This window comes from Miniopterus natalensis, chromosome 7 (genome assembly GCF_054644295.1).
Source record: "Miniopterus natalensis isolate mMinNat1 chromosome 7, mMinNat1.hap1, whole genome shotgun sequence".
In the NCBI taxonomy this organism is placed as follows: domain Eukaryota; kingdom Metazoa; phylum Chordata; class Mammalia; order Chiroptera; family Miniopteridae; genus Miniopterus; species Miniopterus natalensis.
Window position 1 is genome coordinate 16,969,288 of NC_142087.1, and position 19,187 is coordinate 16,988,474.

The 19,187-nt window shown below is 52.0% G+C and overlaps 3 protein-coding genes across 3 annotated transcripts; all 3 read left to right on the forward strand.

Moving 5' to 3' along the window:
* The first annotated feature begins 2,530 nt into the window (after positions 1-2,530).
* On the forward strand, positions 2,531-3,041 carry LOC148092708 (progonadoliberin-2). The gene is given in 3 exon segments (XM_087819295.1): positions 2,531-2,678; positions 2,796-2,866; positions 2,868-3,041. Coding segments are annotated over 3 exon segments (393 nt in total).
* Positions 3,042-4,147: 1,106 nt separating this feature from the next.
* MRPS26 (mitochondrial ribosomal protein S26) lies at positions 4,148-5,972 on the forward strand. Its single transcript, XM_087818839.1, has 4 exons — positions 4,148-4,397; positions 4,482-4,628; positions 4,719-4,842; positions 5,457-5,972. Exons 1-4 carry the CDS (start codon positions 4,186-4,188, stop codon positions 5,589-5,591), a joined length of 618 nt encoding a protein of 205 aa, XP_087674965.1. The 5' UTR covers positions 4,148-4,185; the 3' UTR covers positions 5,592-5,972.
* A 9,061-nt stretch (positions 5,973-15,033) lies between these two features.
* OXT (oxytocin/neurophysin I prepropeptide) lies at positions 15,034-15,708 on the forward strand. Its single transcript, XM_087818573.1, has 3 exons — positions 15,034-15,153; positions 15,390-15,591; positions 15,674-15,708. The coding sequence occupies exons 1-3, from the start codon at positions 15,034-15,036 to the stop codon at positions 15,706-15,708; spliced, it is 357 nt and encodes a 118-aa protein (XP_087674699.1).
* The last annotated feature ends 3,479 nt before the right edge of the window (positions 15,709-19,187 follow it).

Here is a 19,187-nt window from a genome sequence, read left to right on the forward strand (position 1 = left end):
GAGCACAAGATGGGGAGGGGTTGGAACCTTGAGAGGGAAAATTGTTCCTACCAACTGCTGATAGCCCCGCAGATGCTGCACTGTCCGCTTAGCCGGCCCCTCTCATAGGCCTGCTTGGAGGAGAGAGAGGCCACCTGTGGGTAGGCGTGCCCCACCCAAACGTGCCTCCACCTGGAGTGATGGTGTCCAGGAGTGTGGATGAGGATTGGCCCACCCAACCTGTTTTACAGGGGGGCAAACAAGCCCTCAGGATGGGTGGTCATAGCCTCCCCTTGACCTCTTAATAGGCTGCTGTGCTCCCCACTCTTAGGCCACCAGTGTTCCACTTGGGAGCCCCGAGCTTGGTGCGACTCAGGTTGTCCCCAGGCATTGCCCCTCTCCAGGCCACAATTTCCTTTTTTTGATCGGGAAAGGCCATGTGGCTTTCTAGGCCTAAGGACAGGAGCTTGAGGAGGCAGCCTGGGAAGTGGGAAGATGGCTTTTCAGGGAAGGGGTTGTCTAGAGCAGGAGTCCTATGACCTCCAGATCCCTGTGAAGATGCAAGGAACATCAGTCTGGCGACCCCAGGGTCAGTGGCTGAAAATATACTGGGAACATGCAGTGGGGAGGGTGTGGGCTGCAGCTGGGGGTGGATCAATACATCCTGGGGCTGTCTGGGGCCCCCTGTGGCGGGAAGGAGCCACCTCAAGAAGCCACCTCATCCACAGCTCTCCTGTGAGTGTGGAGGCTGCCCTCCCCAAGGGCTGGGACTCCTGGATGGAGCTCCATCCTGGGTAGGTAGCACACTGCTCCCCTTCCTCTTCCCAAATCCCTCTCCCCAAGAACCATACCCAGAAAAGCCCCCTTTCCCTCTTCTCTCCCTAACAAAACTTCCTGTGCCTGCTGCCCGTAGTATGGGAGGGACAAGGGGTAGAAGTACTTGCCCCTGTCACCACCACACATCCTTTCACAACCCCACCTACCATAGAAGAAATATGGCAAGCCACAGAGAGAAGAGGCAGAGAGCCCCCACTCTGGTCACTCAGCACCAGGTGCCCCCAATTGCCCCCACACTGCTGCCTGTCTCATGGAGAATTCCCCTTTCCCTGATCATCCAGTGGCCTGAAGTCTCCAACTTTCTCCCATTTCTGGAATCCCCAAAGAAAGGGGGGGTAGGCCAGACAGATTGGGGTGGCCCCCAGCTGGCAAGCTCGGTAATCTCCAGGCTCCAGGCTTTGGGAGAAGGCTAGTTGCCAGGAGCTCTCAGGGTTGGGACCCCTGTAGTCCTGGGATGAGGAGCAGTGGCAGAAGAGGGAGGGGCATTAGGAGACACTAAACCTACCCCTGAAGTGCCAGTTGTCCAAAGGGACCCTGGATGGAAGTGTCAGTCTCCTTGAGTGCTGTCCACTCTCCATGGGAGTGAAACTGGAAAAGCCACCATTCATGCTACCTGTCACTACTAGAACCAATAAGTAGAGACAAGGATTGAATCTTTATGAGTTTTACATCTCAAACTCACCCTTTTTATAAGGAGAAGAAAAGCGTAGATAAAGCATTTGGAATTCAGAAGAAAGTAGGTAAGGGGTTTGGAATTCAGGGAAAAGGTTTAATCAGATAAAAACCAGTGCTGCCAGGCCAGGCGTGGCTCAGCAGTTGAGCATCGACCTAGGGTCCAGGCGATCAGGGTTCAATTCCCGGTCAGGGCACATGCCCGGGTTGCGGGCTGCAGCCGATCAATGACTCTCTCATCATTGATGTTTCTATCTCTCTCTCCTCTCTGAAATCAATAAAGATATATTTAAAAAACAAAACAAAATTGCAGTGCGGTGGTTTCCCGAGCATCCCTTCGTCTGCTGACCGGAGGTTCCGTATCTGCATCCTGAGCAGCAGACTTCTCTCCCTGGAGCACAATGACCCAGACACCATCTTGGTTGCTTGCAGCCCTCCTGGGTCACAAAGGTCGAATTGCTTGAGGGTCTCCTGGAGTCAGGGCAGGTCCAGTCACGCATTCCAGTTCCTGAAACAATAGCTTTTGTCCATGCATTATTTACCAAGCCTATTAACTATATTTCTAAAAGTAAAAAAATTTAAATATTTTTTATTGATCTTAGAGGAAGAGAGGAAGGGAGAGGGACAGAGAGAAATGTTGATGGGCTGCCTCCTGCACGCCCCCTACTGGGGATTGAATCCACAAGTCGGATATGTGCCCTGATCTGGAATCAAATTTGAGACCTCATGGTTCATGAGTCAACACCCAACCACTAAGCCACACTGGCCAGGCCCATTGATTTTATTTTTTTTTAGAGATAGTGGAAGGGAGGGGGAAGAGACAGGGAAACATCAATGTGAGAGACACTGATTGGTTGCCTCCTACATGAGCCCCAGTTGGGGTGGGGATAGAGCTTGCAACCAGGGTACGTGCCCTTGACCAGAACCGAACCTGTAACCCTTTACCCCATGGGCCGATGCTCTAACCACTGAGCCAAACCAGCTAGTGCTAAACGTAAAAAAATTCTAACTTCTCGAGTTCCCCATCAGGAGCAGCCCTGCCATGGCCAGCTCCAGGCTAGGCCTGCTGCTGCTGCTGCCCACCCAACCTGGACCCTCAAAGATTCAGCACTGGTCCCACGGCTGGTACCCTGGAGGAAAGTGAGCCTCTAGTTCACCCTGGCACTGCCAACATGCCCCAAGGCCCCCAGGTGGGTGGCAAGTCTCCCCAGCATGAGTGGAAGAAGGTGCTGGCTGGGTTCCTTCGCCTACTTTAGCCTGGGGTTGAGGGTAGTGAGGGCAGGCTGCAACCTTGGCTACCTTCTGAGGAAGGATTCTGGGCACTGCAGCAGGCAACCCAGACCTGATTGCCCATAGCCTCCAAAGTGATGCACTGGCAACCCCCACCCCACCCCCCGGGGGAAAGTGTGATCTGGGAGGGCAGGACCACAGGCCAGTGGACCCTCCTTAAGCAGCAGTACCTGGTACAGACATTGCTGGTAAATAGGATGAGAGGCCCGCAGCATTGGCCACCAGGGGCCATGGTAGCTAAGGACTGTGGGCTATGTGGGTGAGAGAGGGGGTTGACAACACTGAGACACCCCCTGCCACCACACCCCCAGCTGTTGATGCCCCTGCTGCACATAAGCAGGGTGCTCTCTGCTATTCTTCCTATTTCCCAAAACTCTAGACAATTTATGTTAAAGATTGTAAGTCACAAGTGTAGTATGAAATAGCTGTACTGTACTAAAAAAAAACCCTCCATAAGTAAGACAATGACTGCAGTGGGGTCCCCCAGACTTCTCGCGAGAAGCCATTGTGTCCCCCTGCCAGTGGAAAGAGACGAGGGGTGCGACCTCACACTGACAGGTAGCAAGGCCTGGCAGGGCACTAGAAATGACAGATTGCTGTCCCTCAAAGCCATAGCAGGTGTGGAGATGGATGATTTCTATTTTGCACATTATATTATTTTTTATATATGTTTTTATTGATTTCAGAGAGAGGAAGGGAGGGGGAGAGAGAAACGTCATTGATGAGACAGGGTCGTTGATGGGCGGCTTCCTGGCCAGAATCGAACGGTGACCTCCTGGTTCACAGGTCGACATTCAACCACTGAGTTTAAAGTGCACCAGGAGAGCACGGTGACCACAGGATAAAGTAGCAGATTCGTATAAGGCAAACCGTACGCTTAACCTAAGTCCGCGTGGGCTCAGGTTTTTACTTATCAGGTTTGTTGAGGGCGGGCGGCCGGATCCTGGGGAGGGGAGGATCCCCACGTCGGGCCCTCCGGGCGTAGGAGCGCGTCTCTGCGAAGCCGGGTCGGGAGGGGGCGCAAGGGGCCGGGGGACGAGAGCTTCCGCGCGAACGACCGTCCCCTCCCCGGCAGACTGGACCGCAGCGCTGCGCCCCGTCGCCCAACAAAGAGGTGGGATCCTCGAAGCCGCTGCCTCGGATTCTCTCCTTCGTCCTTTCTCTTCCACTCACGCCGAGATCCTTACCCGCATGGGGCCTGGAGGGATGCGGGGCCCCCGCAAGCGGAAGGGACACGGGGTGGGCCCGGGCCCGGGGACAGGGGACGGCGGCAGCGTCCCGCGAGCCAGGCTCCCGGCGCCCGCGCGCAGGGAGGACGGACCCGGACTTCACGTCCCGTGGTGCCTCGCGGCCGCTTCCGGCCCCCGTGATGCCCTGCGGCGCGCCGGACGCTCGGCGGCCCCGGTCATGCTGCGGCCGCTGAGCCACTTAGTGGGGCGGCCCCCTTGCGGGCCCCCGGCCCCGCTGCTGCTGCTTGCGCGCGGCCGCAAGACCCGCCACGACCCGCCGGCCAAGTCCAAGGTCGGGCGCGTGGCCACCCCGCCCGCGGTGGACCCTGCGGAGTTCTTCGTGGTGACGGAGCGGTACCGGCAGTACCGCCAAATCGTGCGCGCCCTCAGGTGTGTGTGACCGAGGGGGCGGCGGGCTGAGTGCCGGGGCGGGCGGGCTAGCAGGGTGCCGACCTCGGGCGCGTCTCTGCCCAGGCTGCAGTTCGTGTCCGAGGTGCGGAGGAAGATCCACGAGGCCCGGGTCGGGGTCCTGGCAGAGCGCAAGGCGCTGGAGGACGCCGCTGAGCACCGCGAGCTGATGGCCTGGAACCAGGCGGAGAACCTGCGCCTGCACCAGCTGCGGTGAGCCGGGCGGGGCGGGCGCGGCGGGGCGGGGCGGGCCGGCCGGCGGGGAGCCCAGCCAGCTTAGTCTCGGCCTTTTGGTCCTCCCAGGATAGAGAGGCTGCGGCTGGAGGCGCGGAAGCAGGAGCGGCTGCAGGCCGAGGAGAAGGCCCGTCAGGCCCGAGAGACTCAGGCCTGGGTGCAGCTCAAGGAGCAGGAAGTGCTGCAGCTGCAGGTAGGTCGGGTCTCCACGGGGTGGGCGCCGTAGGCCGGGAGCTCAGCCTGGGAGGCCGTCAGAGCCCTGGGTGCAGCGCAGTGGGGCACCGGCTCCGTGCAGATAGAGAGGGCAGCCTTGAGAGAGTTAGGTGGCGAGGGTTTGGGAGAGGAGGGCAGCACAAGGACCTGGAGGTGAGAGTTGACTTTGTAAGGTGTTCAGGTAGCTAGTGGATAATAAGCTGGTGTCTGAAGGAGGGACCGTGCAGTCCACTTATGGGTGATAAGTCTCTGTAGGGTTAAATGTTTGGGATAGGTTGGCAGGAGTGATCCAGCAAGAGTGGATGAGGCATGAATTAAAGTCGTAGGAGGAGGAGGAGTTTGAGAGAGTTTAAGAGGTAACATTGCCGCAGCTGGTGTGCTGTGGTTCTGGCAGAGCTGTCCAGTGGGTGATTAAGAAAGAAGAATGTGACAAGGCTGCTGGAAGGTCAGCAGGGCCTCAAAGAGGACCTGGGCTCCAAGCATTTCCCAGGGAAGAGCTGGAGCCTCTCTCTCGGTGGGCTAAAGGCCAACAGGCAGTGTGGGCAGATTGGCATGTGCTGGGGGCTCCCATTCAGCTGGCCTCTCTCCCAACAGGAGGATGCAAAAAACTTCATTACCCGAGAGAACCTGGATGCTCGGATAGAAGCAGCATTGGACTCCCCGAAGAGCTACAACTGGGCCATCACCAGAGAGGGGCTGGTGGTCAGGCCACAGCACAAGGGCTCCTAAGGGCCCAGTAAGGACAGTACCTGCCCAGGGACTATGTGTGTATTAGGGGTATGAGGGTTGGGTCTGACTTGGAATAAAACAGTGGTGTTTCTTATGAAGAAGGAAGCTCAGCCTATTCCAGTTTGCCCCTTATGTTTTGGCCTCTGCACCTACCACTTGATCAGAAACTCCCACACTCAGTGCCCTTTTCTGGCCCATGTACAACTCTCAGCACAGCACCAGACCCTAGAGGTTTCCATCTTACAGAGGAGTAGCCTGGACTGTAGTCATGAGGTCATCTCCTGGGTATTGTCAAGTGTGGTCAGTGGTTGGCAAATTATAGTCCATGGGCCAGATCTGGCCTACTACCTGTTTTTGTAAATAAAGTTTTATTGGAATACAGCCACACCTGTTCATTGACTGCTTGGACGCTACAATGGCAGAGATGATTAGTTGCAACAGGAACCGTATATGACTTGCAAAATCTAAAATATTTGTTATATGACTTTTACGGAAGAAGTTTGCTGATCTCTGATCTAAGCAGGGCTTCTTTGGCTTTTAGAAACATTACCGGAAAGAAAGGAGCCTAGGAGGCACTGCTTTGGCTCGCTGAGAAATAAAAGTCACAGTGACAGAAGTGAGCCAAGGCAGGACTGCTATTGGCTCACTGAAGAGTCAGAAAAAAGGGGTTCTTGGAGATAGGCTCAGGATTAGCCTGGGACCAGCTGCCTCTGCCTGTTGCTCCCCCAGTTGCAAGTCTCCTGGGGACTGTCCGGTTTAGGAGATGCAGAGAGTGCAGATGGGTGTGGGCATGCTCCCCAGAGAGAGAAGGCGCCCATATTTCACACTTCCTGTTTTCCTTCTAAATACTAGCTACTGAGGAAGAGAGATGGTCCGGGAGTGGGATTCTGTGTCTGGAAAATTCATAACTCAGGCATAAACGTCGACTGTGTCTACCACACCTTTGCCTGTCACTGCCTGCGCCCAGAAGCACGGGTGCTGGCTGACCCACTGCTGCTGTGGGAACAGTAGGGCCCCTGCAGGAACCCAGGAGCCACACTTACCCTCCACTGCTGCTGCCGCTGCCCCTGCCACTGTCAGAGGTCCCCAGAAACAGAAGGATCTGAGGATTCGTCCTTCCTCTGGCCTTAACAACAAACCCCTTACCCATGCCTGACTCCTAGGCTATTGCCATAGTGGAAGCCAATTGCAGGAAGTCTGGGAAATATGGTGTGTAGGCCTCCAGCCTCCTATGGACCTGAGGGCTTTGGATGAACAACTGGTATAAACCAATTTTTTAGAAGCACTGTTTCTCACAATTTACAGCATTTAGAATGGGATAGATAGAATTGTTTTATGGGGACTTTTTAAAATAAGGTGAAATGAAATTTGAGACTAATATTTTGACAGTTAGGAATTTATACTTTCTAAAATTCTGCAAAAGTATAACTATAAACATAGCATATCACTGGCATGTAGTTTAACTTGAAACATTCTGATACTTTTAAATGTAATTTTGTCTAAAAACAAATATAGTTTAATCCCAACTTTTAATAATAGATAAATTGTATTTGTAAAGTAGGGTTTCATGTAAAATATCTCCATGTTAACATTTGGCAAAAGTCACCGTTAAAATATATATATATTTGAAAACAGCAGTTTATAAGGTGTTCTACATCCCTTTTATCACCGTTTATCAAGATTGTAACATCCTTGTGTGAGACACACAGTGTTTTCCTCTGAAGGTTTTATTACTGTGACATTCAGCACCCAGATAAAAATTAAAACAACAGATTTCCAGGATTTTAGTTCCTTCCTGACCTGGTGACATGTAAGTTTGTGTTTGTTGTTGTTGTTTTTTAATCCTCACATGAGGATATCGTTTCCATTGCTTTTCAGAGAGAGTGGAAGGGAGAGAGGGAGAGAGAGAGAAACATCGACTTCAGAGAGACACAGCAATTGGTTGCCTCCTTCACGCTCCCTGACCGAGGCTGGGGATCAAGCCTGCAACCGAGGTACTTGTCCTTGGTCCGAATCAAACCCTGGATCCTTCAGTCCAAGGGCTGACGCTCTAACCATTGAGCCAAACCGGCCAGGGTCTGTGTTTGTTTTTGGATGCTCTTTGCAAGTATACTAACTTCTCTTATGGGGGAATCCGATTTGGGGGTGACAAGCTGACTAAGTCGTCCCTCATGGCTTCCTGGACCCGTTTGTGTATTATAGAAATAAAATAAGACCTTGTAAAAAAGTCTCCGAGAGAGATGGGAGTGTTTGCATGATTGCCCCACTCACTGCTTCACTCCAGAAATCCACAGGAATAAACTGAAGGTAGAGAAAGCACCTCGGTTAGTGGTTAGAAGCCTGGTGCCATCTGCCTGGGTTTGAATCCCAGCTTCCCATTCTTCCTTTTTTAATTTTTTATTTTTTATTTTTTATTTTTCAGTTACAGTTTACATTCAGTATTATGTTGTATTAATTTTATATGGACTGCATAGTGGTTAGACAATCATAGTTTACACAGTGGTTCCTCCCCCCCCCAGTATTTCAAGTACCCCCCTGGCACCGTACATAGTTATTACGATATTTTTTACTGTATGCCCTACGCTGTACTTGACATCCTCGAGACTGTTTTGTGACTACCAGTTTGTAGTTCTTAATCCCTTCTCCTTTTTCACCTAGTTCCCCAAAACCCTCCCCTCTGGCAACCATGGGTTTGTTCTCTATGAGCCTGTTTCTATTTTGTTTGTTCATCCATTTTGCTCTTTAGATTATACATATAAGTGAGTTATATGGTATTTGTCTTTCTGTCTGCCTTATTTCACATGGCATAATACCCTCTAGGTTCATCCATGCTTTCACAAATGGTAACATTTTATTCCTTTTTTTTTAAATATATCTTTATTGATTTCAGAGAGAGGAAAGGAGAGGGGGAGAGAGAGAAACATCATTGATGAGAGAGTCATTGATTGGCTGCCTCCTGCACGCCCCCTACTGGGCATCGAGCCCGCAACCCGGGCATATGCCCTGACTGGGAATCGAACCTCGATCTCCTGGATCCTAGGTCGATGCTCAACTGCTGAGCCACGCCTGGCCGGGCCATTTTATTCTTTTTTTATGGCCAAGTAATATTCCATTATGTATATATCACAACTTTTTTATCCCTTCATCTGTTGGTGGGCACTTGACCTGCTTCCATGTCTATGCTATTGTAAATAATGCAATAAATATAGGGGTGCATATATTCTTTAGAATTAGTGTTTGGGGTTTCTTCAGATATATACCTGGAAGTGGAATTGCTGGGTCATAAGCCAATGCCATTAAAAAATTTTTAGGACCCTCCACACTGTTTTCCACAGTGGCTGCACCAGTCTGCATTCCCACCAACAGTGCACTCCCCTCTTCTTGAGTATCCTTGGGAATATTCCTTAGTCTGTCTGTGCCTTGGTTTTCTCCAAAGTAAAATAGATAAAATACTGGTATCAAACTCTGAGATTGTTGTGGTGATTAAGTGAGACATTCATGTAAAGTTGAGTTCAGTGCCTGGGAAAGAGTAAAGTGTTCAATACATGTTAAATGCTGCCACTATTATTACATTATTATTATTATTATTTTAATGAAACTAGAGAATGGCCTCAAACTCATACCAGGGACTGAGTTATGTGCCAAATACAGCCAAATTGATAATGAATTGCTGGAGGCCAAGATCTGCCCTGCAGCTCCCCTTAACTCCAGCAGAGGGCAGTCTCCTCAAGACATGACAGGGCCTTCCAAAAACGTAAAATACAAGATCAGTAAATTTGACTAGAGTAGTCCCTCTTTATCCAGAAATATATTGTAAGACCCCTTGTGGATGCCACCAAACCCTATATACACTATGTTTTCTTCATATACATACATACCTTTCCCATTAAAGGAAGCACTTTATGGCTTCTCTCTGGCTTATCTGAACAGCCTGCATAACTACTCTTGTGCTTTGCAGCCGTTATTATTTTTTAAAATATATCTTTATTGATTTCAGAGAGGAAGGGAGAAGGAGAGAAAGAGAGAGAAAAACATTAATGATGAGTCATTGATGGGCCGCCTCCTGCACGCCCCCCACCGGGGATCGAGCCCGAACCCCGGGCTTGTGCCCTGACCAGGAATCTAACTGCCATCTCCTGGGTCCCAGGTTGATGCTCAACCATTGAGCCCCGCAGGCCGGGCTTGGGGCCATTATTAAGTAAAATAGGGGTTACTTGAACACAAGCACTGTGATACCACGGCAGTTGATCTGGTAACCCAGACCAGTACTAAGTGAGAAACAGTGGGCAGCATGTACAGCATGGAAATGCTGGAAAGAGGGATGGTGCACGGCCCGGAAAGAGCAGAGCAGGCTGGCAAGAGATTTCATCATTCTGCTCAGAACAACACACAATTAAAAACTTAGGAATTGTTTATTTATGGAATTTTCCATTTGTAACTGAAACCACAGTAAACAAAACCACAGATAAGGGGGGACTACTGTATTCTTTTGTGTAAATTTATTTTATTTACTGTTGGTGGACATCTGGGCTGTTTCCAGTTTTGGACTATTACAAGTAGTGCCGCTGTGACCGACATCCTGGGACATGTCTTTTGATGCTCAGATGCATGTATTTCTAGAGTGGAATTGCTGGGTCGCATGGTGTGTATGTGTTCAGCTTTAGTAATACTGACAAACAGCTTTCCCAAGTAGTTGTACCAATCCATACCACCTCCAACAGTGTGTGGAGGTTCCCATTGTTCTGTATCCACTTGCTAAAGCCAGCCTTTTAAACTTTAGCTAGCCCAGCCGGGTGTGGCTCAGCAGTTGAGCATCAACCTAGGATCCAGGAGATCAGGGTTTGATTCCCAGTCAGGGCACTTGCCCAGGTTGCGGGCTGCAGCTGATCAATGACTCTCTCATCATTGATGTTTCTATCTCTCTCTCCCCCTCTCCTTTCCTCTCTCTGAAATCAATAAAGATATATTTTTTTAAGAAAATTTAGCTATTCTAGTGAGTGTAGGTTTCATTATGGTTTGAATTTTAATTTCCCCTATAACTAATGGGATAAGTACCTTTCATTTTTATTGGACAATTACATAGCTGCTTTGGTGGTTTTCTCCTGGCTCATTTCTTTTTAAATTGATTTGTCAGAGTTCATTTTATATGTCGACTATGAGCCCTTTGTTGAGTATATGGGCTGTGCTAATAAGAATGGTTTGAGCCATAGGGGTCTTTTGGAGGTACTAATTTGTCATGGGTCTCCCAGGACTGCAATAGTCAGGAAGCCCATTAGGGCCCCACCTGTTCTGTGTGTCCAAAAATACTCTATCTGTGGTGAATCGGGACCTAACCTGATCCACCACAATATAGACCTAGTTCTTTACCCAGTAACTAGACCACCAGATGAAGGAAGAACCCTGCAATCACATTATATATCTCACTGTAAGTCTTCTTTCTAGAATTTGTCAAGGAGTCTTGTGAGCTGTGTAACTGCAGTGAGGAAAGAAATACCCAGACCTTCCTGGAATTACTGGGGACCCAGTAATCCCCAGGGACCCAGAGTTCCACTTCGGTCCACTGAGCAGAGCCAAAGCTTGTAGTAGTCACGAGATATGTAGAACCTAGGAGGCAGGAGGTAACATCATGCTTTATAAAATATGTGTTGGAATATGGGAGATAAATCCTGTGAAAACACAGAGCCTTGAATATCCATGAAATTTCTGGGAATGCAGTAGTGGGGAGAGTGTTGGGATGTCCTGTCAAAGTGAAAGAGAATTCTCACACTGTGGTGGTAGGAAAAGCTAAACATACAAAAACTCTTGAATCCAGCAATTCCACCCAAGAGATATGATACTTGTGTCCACCAAAGGATAGTAGTCAAAACCTGGAAACAATCCAAAAGCCCATCGACAGAATAATGAATAAACACATTATACTATATTCTTATAACTGGATATTGTATATGTGTATTGCTCTTATAGTAATGAGAAAAGAGATCGTCTTTCTACACACACACACACACACACACACACACAAAGATGCGTAAGTTGCTATACTTTGCACCCTTTGTCCCTGAAAAAGAGATGCAGCGCATGGTGGGCCTCTGCATTCGGAGCCCACGGTGGCCACGTGTGAATGTGCTGCTCTGACCTATTTACCAGGACCAGAAGAGCAGTGGGCTTTGAGGGTTATCCAGGGCAGCGGGACACCAAAGGAGATCTCGCTGTAAGGCAGGCAGCTCTGCCTTTTAGGCCTTAGGACCCAGGGGTCCTCTCATGCCCAAGATGTCCACAGCCGATCAGAACGCTGAGGGGACCTGTGGCCAGCTCCAATGGGGTCTCCCATCAGAAGTCCCTAGGGTTTCAGAACAAAGCTAGAACTCTTTTTGACAAATCACTAGCTCCTTTTGAAAACAACTTTCCTTGTCCCGGCCCCGTTAGAGACTGCCTGCGTATCAGCTTATTCTATATCATAAGCCACCCCAAACCTTAGTGATCTGAGACAATAAATACTTATTACTGCCCATGAGACCATGGGTCAGCTGGATGGTGCTGCTCTTGGTGGGGCTCATTCAGGCGTGTGTGGTCAGCTGTGGGGTAGACAAGCTGCTCAGGCAGACTGACTCTTCCTGAACTCATGCTCCTTCCAGTTCATGATTGTGATCTCATAGGGAGTCTGAAATGTCCCTTTGACCAAAGAGGCAAAAAATAGATCTAGGTTCAAACGGCTCAGATCCAGATGGCGATGGCCATGGTGTTCCTGTCTTGCGCATGAGTAGCCCTGAAGGACAGTAAGGAGATGAGTTTCTTCAGCTGCCAGTGCCTGAAACACCAGCCTACTTCTCCAATGGCAGAGACCACAGGTGGGCACCCTTCCCTGGGGCCAGCCAGTCACTGTGAGCATTCACAGACACCCTGAATGCCTCAGACAGCATGACGGCTATTCCACCAAATTGCCCTTGGTCAAGAAACTCCAGCCACCGTTGGGGGCCCAGTCCATGCCGGGTTCAACTGGCTCCACACCAGGACCATCCTTAAGGGGAGGTGATATTGCTCACCTCTTAAAAAGTTAACCAGACACTTACCATATGACTCAGCAATTCAACTTCGAGGTCACTACCCAAAAGAAATGACTTTGCAGAGGTAATTAATTAGTTTGACTGAGTTAAAAAGATGGCATTTCTGCTGGGCTGGGGGGTCCTAACCAGGCGAGCCCTTTGAAAGAGGCTTCTCTGTGCTCAGAAACTCCAAGCACCTCTCCAAGGACTCTGCTGCTGGCCTTGAAGAAACAAGCCACCATTATTACTTCTACAGCCACAAGGAAATGAATCCTGCAACGGTTCCTGGGCTCCAGAAAGGAGCACAGCCTGGCTCACATCCTGGCTGCAGCCCTGTGAGACCCTGAGCAGAGAACCCAGCTGAGCCTAGCCCAGACCCACAGAAACTGTGCAAGAGTAAGTGGGTGTTATTTTAACCTGCTCAATTTGTGGTCATTTGTTACAAAGCAACAGAAAATAAGTCTGCCCTCAGATATCCATATGGCTTCTTCCCTCACCTTTAAGGGTCAGGTGTCACCTTCACAAAGAGCACCCTGAGCACTCTGAGGAAAACTGTGACATGCCCCACCCTTTTCTCCTTGGCACTCACTGCCCCCAAACCTGCTGAATTATGTTTATTGTTCAATAGCCCTCCCCTGCCCCAATATAAGTGCCTGGTTCGCTGGTGTTTCCAAGCATCTGGGCTGGGACCCCAATGCATCTTCAGATGAACAGTGATGAACAGATAAAGGAATGCTGGCCTTGTGCGGGCCATTACGCTAAAAGTAATTTATGTGCATGTGTTAACTTGGTGAGGTCAGTGCGCTCACAGAGTGCTGGGAGGCCTTTCTGGGGCTATCTCCAGGGTCAAATGCTTGTCCTTCCAGTCCAGCAATGCCAATGTGCTGATTAGACTGAGAAACAGGACCGGCTGCTGACTGGCACTCCAGGGTGGCCTAATCAGTCCTCAGTGCTGGAGAGCACACACCAGTGGCTGGGGGTCAAACAGGCTTTGTGACCTGGTGGCCTCAGCACTCTCCTCTGCCCTCCAGATTGACATCAAGGGACTGGGGCTGTTGAGTTTGTCCTTTCTGAACTTGGCCTCATTTCATGCTTGCCTTTGCAGGGTGGGCTCCCCAGGGAGCAGAATGAGAAGGAGTTTAATGGGAAGAATGTCTATTACCTAGGGCCCTTGGGACCCACAGCTGGGCAGGGAGGGGTGGAAACGGGATTGGGCAGAGGGAGAACTTCTATGCTGGCCTTGGGTAACTAACTCCACAGGGATGTCCAGAGCTGAATTTGTCCTTCAGGGTTGCCCAGCATTGAGTCAAAATGGATCAGTCATCAGCTGTGGGCACCCGGGAAAGGTGTGCTCATGAGCCAGGTGCTTCTCTGCCACTGAAGCAGACCCTGGACCAAAGGCCATTCTGCTGACCACGCTACCACCAGCTGGGTGACAGGTCCCTTCTTGGAAAGGATCTGTGCTGCCCATCTCCCTGTTCTTGACACTGACCTTCACCCCTTCCACCCAGGCAGTCTGTCTCTAGTGTTCAATTATTTCACTTAGAGATATGTTTAAAATGAAAAAAGAAAAAAAAGCACTGTTTTTAAATGCATGACACAAAGACATGGGATTACAAAGGAAACCGGTGATATTTAATTCAGGTATCAAAATGCTAAAGCAATCTGTGATAGTCACCAATGTGCCTCTTCGTTTAAAGCACCGTCAGGTGACAGGAGCTGGTGGCAGGTCCAGCAACTGCCCCCATTACAAAGTGCTGGTGGTCTGAACCCTGTTGAGGGGCCTTTGCAGTAGCTGTAATGGGACAGGAGGGTGTCTGTCATTTCCAGGTGACAGAGCCCCAGGCGTTGCCAGTTCCCCTGTGGGTTGTCCCTCCCTCACAGCTGGAGGAAAGGCTCTGAGGTAGGAGTTGGAGGAAAAGAGAGGTGGTTCCCGAGGCAGGTTCCAGGCGCGGGCCGTGGGCATGGGGCGGGCAGTGGGTGGGAGTGGGCTCCAGGCACTGCGGGCTCAGGGAGAGGCTTTCTGCCAGAGGACAAGGCTGCGCGGGCGGCGGGCGGGAGGCCCGCGGAGGCGGCCTCAGCGGCTTCTGGCCTGGGGGCGCCGAGGTGGGCGCCTGCCCGCCCCGCCCGAGTGCCGGGCCCAGCCAGCGAGGCCCTGGTTGGGCCGCGCCCCACCCCACGCTCTCTGTCGCCCCGGGGCCCAGGCCGCGCCGCAGGCTCCGTGGCCCGCCTGACATGAGCTGACACGCTGACCCCGCCGCCGACCCTGCAAATGAGGGGCGCGCGGGGCCTGACCCCAGCGGCCGCCGGGACCAGACAGCCGCCCGCGCCCGGGGGGGCCGGGCATAAAGGGCCGATCGCCGGGCCGGCCGCGCCGTCGCCGTCGGACCCCAGCCCGCGCCATGGCCGCGCCCAGCCTCGCCTGCCGCCTGCTCGGCCTCCTGGCGCTGACCTCCGCCTGCTACATCACCAACTGCCCCGTGGGCGGCAAGAGGGCGGCGATGGACTCGGACGTGCGCCAGGTGAGCGCCCGCGCCCCGCCGCGCCCGCTCGGAGGGAGGGACCCGGGACGCAGGGCAGTGCCCCCCCCGCCCGGGACCCCGGGGGCTCGTGGGGGGGCTGGCTCCCCTCCTGTGGCCGCGTTTGGGGCCAAAGCGGCGCCAGGGCGACCCGAAGCCCCGGCGCCCCCTCCCGGCCCCGCCCGGAGGGCCGGGCCCGCCCCGGCTCAGCCCTCCGGGGGCTCCCCCGCCGCCCCCAGTGCCTCCCCTGCGGCCCCGGGGACAAGGGCCACTGCTTCGGGCCCAGCATCTGCTGCGGGGACGAGCTGGGCTGCTTCGTGGGCACGGCCGAGGCGCTGCGCTGCCAGGAGGAGACCTACCTGCCGTCGCCCTGCCAGTCGGGCCAGGGGCCCTGCGGGGACGGGGGCACCTGCGCCGCCCGCGGCATCTGCTGCAGCCCCGGTGAGCGGCGCGGCGGGCCCGGGGCGGGGCGCGGGGGCGGGCGCGGGGCGCGGGCGGCCCTGACCGCGCGCTCTCCCCGCAGACGGCTGCCGCACCGACCCCGCCTGCGGCCCCTAGGCGGCCTCCGCCCGGCGCCCGGCGGGCCGCCCGCAAGTGATGAAAATTAAATAAAGCAGCTTTTCCCTCGCACTGGACTGGCGTCTGTGTCCGCGCCGGGAGGGAAGGGGGTGGGGGCGCGGGGGGCGCGGGGGCCGCGTCTGCAGCTCTGGGCACTCGGAGCAGGACGGGGGTCAGCTGCTCCCCCAGGCAAGGGAGGGCTCGCTGTCCCCGCGGCCGCCAGGGCTGCGGGTGTGGGTGTTGGAGGAAAACGGGGCACAATGAGAGAGGTGGAAGCAGCCCCAGTTCCCCCCAAACAGAGCTGGGGGCCTGCAGCAGGAGGGACGCGAGTGGGACTGTCAGGGGTCCAGCGGCCAGGGAATGACATCTGGAAGGAAGCCGCAGCCACGCTGACGGCTGGGCGCAGGACAACCCTCGCCCTCCACAGCCGAGGGGCCTTCATGTCCGCGGGAACCTGGAGGCCACAGGAGGCCCCTGGTACTCAGAAGACGAGGCCAAGCTGGGACCCTGCAAAACCAGGGTTCCTGAGAGCCCAGGGCCACAGAAATGACCCTGACAGTCAAAAATCGCCAACCAACAGGAAGAATCTTCTCACCTATCATCGGGAATCAATAAAAGCCTAAACCTTCTCCCCCAACACTCACCACTTCACTCACCCAGGGGTGGGCAGCCATCGGGGAAGGCCGGGGCCAAACCAAACAGGAGCACCGCTCAATCTGTTAGTGATAAAAAATTTAAAAGCTACTTCTGTGGCTTTGTCACACTGGAGAACTGCAAGCTTTTCCCCAGACCTAACAGCATGTGGATCCCGCGGACAGAGTGGGAAGAAAAAAACTACACTAAAGAGGCTTGCGAGAATTTCTTCATATAATTCACAAGAAAGGGCAGAGCCAAGCCATGGTGCCAGAGGCTGGGTGGGGTGGCGATGGGAAAGAGTTCTTCTGGAGCACTGGTCATTTTCCGCTTCTTGGCCTGGGAGCTGGTAAAAGAGGTGCACTCGGTTTATGAAAGTTCATCAGAATGCACACATGTGATTCGTTCACTTTGTGTGTATGCTATGCTTGAATAAAAGTTTTTACAAATGAGAACAAGATCAGTATTAGAGGTATGAAGAGAATAAATAGAGAAGAGGCTTTTAAAAGCCCCAGTGGCCAACAGCAACCTAGACTGGGGTTCTTGCTGAGGCTGTGAAAGCAGGTCCCTCCTATGACCCCCCGCAATGGGGGGTAGTGGAGGGGTTTTCAGGAAAGGAACAGGAGATGACTCAAAGCAGAGTCCTGTTCAAATCAGCTATGGAGAAGCATGTGCTACACATAAATGGGCATCTGAGGAAAGTCATACAAGTTCTGTGGTCCCTCAGAAACCACACAGGGAACCACGCTCCTCAGCTGGAGGGATATGTGGGTATGGATTCACACTTTGGCAAGCTTGCATGTCCACCCACCACATCAGCAGAAAATTCGGGATCTGCCGCCTGGGAATTCACTCTCAGCCCTGAGTGCTCTGTGTACCCTCCACACCCCAGTGGCTTACACAGAACATAAGGATGTCAGTTTAGCCTTCCTCACCTTGGGACTGAGTTCAGGGTCCCCTCACCCTTTCAGACACTCCGCCCACCCACTGTCTCATTCTTTCGGTAAATCTGAAGGCCAGAGTGTTTTCTTTTCTGGCTTCAAAAACACTGGGTCTGATTATGACCTCTTTTTACTGGGGACATCCCAGAGGTCCCATGGGTGAGCTGGGAGAGGTGCTGAGGAAATGCAGGCCAAGTGAAGTTGTCCAGTGGCCAGACGGACTGGGTGCAGAGCGAGCTCACTGTCATTCCTTACACTTCTTCCTGGCTCAGTCCCATGGCCTCTGTTCCTCCTTGGAATGACCCCTTCAAACCTCCAGAGTGCTTAGGGCTCTTGTCCAGGACAATGGTTTCCAACTCTCCCTTTGTTTAATGACTACTCTGTGTCTGTGAACCCACTTTACTACCCAGAAATGAAATTCCCAGATAATATGCCTACCCACACACACAACTTCAAAAATATGTAATTAGTCCTGGCAGTAAAATAAGGAAAAGGAGAGTAACATATTACAAAATTATATTATTTTAATATGTAACTGAACAGGCAAAATAAGTCCAGGTGACATACATACAGTAAAGTCATGTGATTATACCTGCTTGTAATGAATACAGTAAAACGATTGGAAGCTAGTCTCTCCAGGAAGTTCAGAACAATAAAAAGGTAAAAGGGTCAAGAGGATAAATATTCTCTTTTGTACCTTAGGAAGAAAGGGACTCAGATATCAATGAATTGCAAAAGATGTATTCATGTGATACCTGGGGAAATTTGAATAATGCCTGAATACTGGAGAATACAGGCATACTTATTACTGTGTTTCATTCTATTATGCTTCACAGATGTTGCATTCTTTAGAAATTGGAGGCAAGACCCTCTACCAGCAAAGAGATTACAACTCTATTGCCATACTCACTTTATTGCAGTGGTCTGGGACCAAACCTGCAATGTCTTTGAGGTATGCCTGTATTCATATATGGCTGAGATTTGGTTTGGGGTTTGCATGTGTGTAATCACAGTCTGTGGTCATGTTTATAAGAAAAGTCCATATCTTTTGAGATGTGCCCTGGAATGTTGATAGATGAAATGGTATGACAGCTGACATTGACTTCAAGATCATTTGAAAGTGGAAGGAGGAGATTAAAGATGGGAGCAGACTCAGTGGACGCTACACTGACACTGTCCAGAGACCAAACTGGAATGACAACTAAAATATAGAAAAACCATCCTGAATAATCAACTGCAACCGAAGACGAGCTGGACAGCACCCTCATAAACAAAGAGGAAAAGAGGAGGCTGCATAGAGACTGGTAGGAAGCACGGAGGCGCAAGAAGACTGGCCAGGCTCCCACAGACAGCAGTTGAAGGTCTGGAGGGAGATCTCAGCTGTGGGGGGTTCTCACTGAGGACTCTGGGCCTAAACCCCAAGCGGGGCTTCCCAGCCCAGAGCGCCAGAAATGAGAGAGGTGCCCATATAACATCTGGCTGTGAAAAGCAGCTGAGTTTCTGTCTGTGAGAGAGAGAGAGACAGCTGGAAATGCAAGCACCCTCTTAAAGAGCCAACGCACAAAGTTTTGTGTGCAGCCACTCACGTTGGGCTCTGGCAAAGGGAAGGCAGAGTGGACAAGAGCTGTGTGAGGAGAATCTAGGGGTGCTAGCTCTGGGAATAGAGCTAAGAGAGCGGCCATCTGGATTCCTATGCTGAGTCAGGCAGACATTTACCTTCCAAGCAGCTTTTGCCTGAGGGGGAAACAATTGCCCCACCCTGCAAGAAAACCTCTTGCCCTACCCCCCTTGAGATTCTACAGACTGAGGCTTATTAAGAGGCTGATAACAATCAGCTGCCCCACCCTATGGAGCTTCTACAGCCTGAGGCTGATTAAGAGAATCAGATTAATCAGCCTGCAGGCA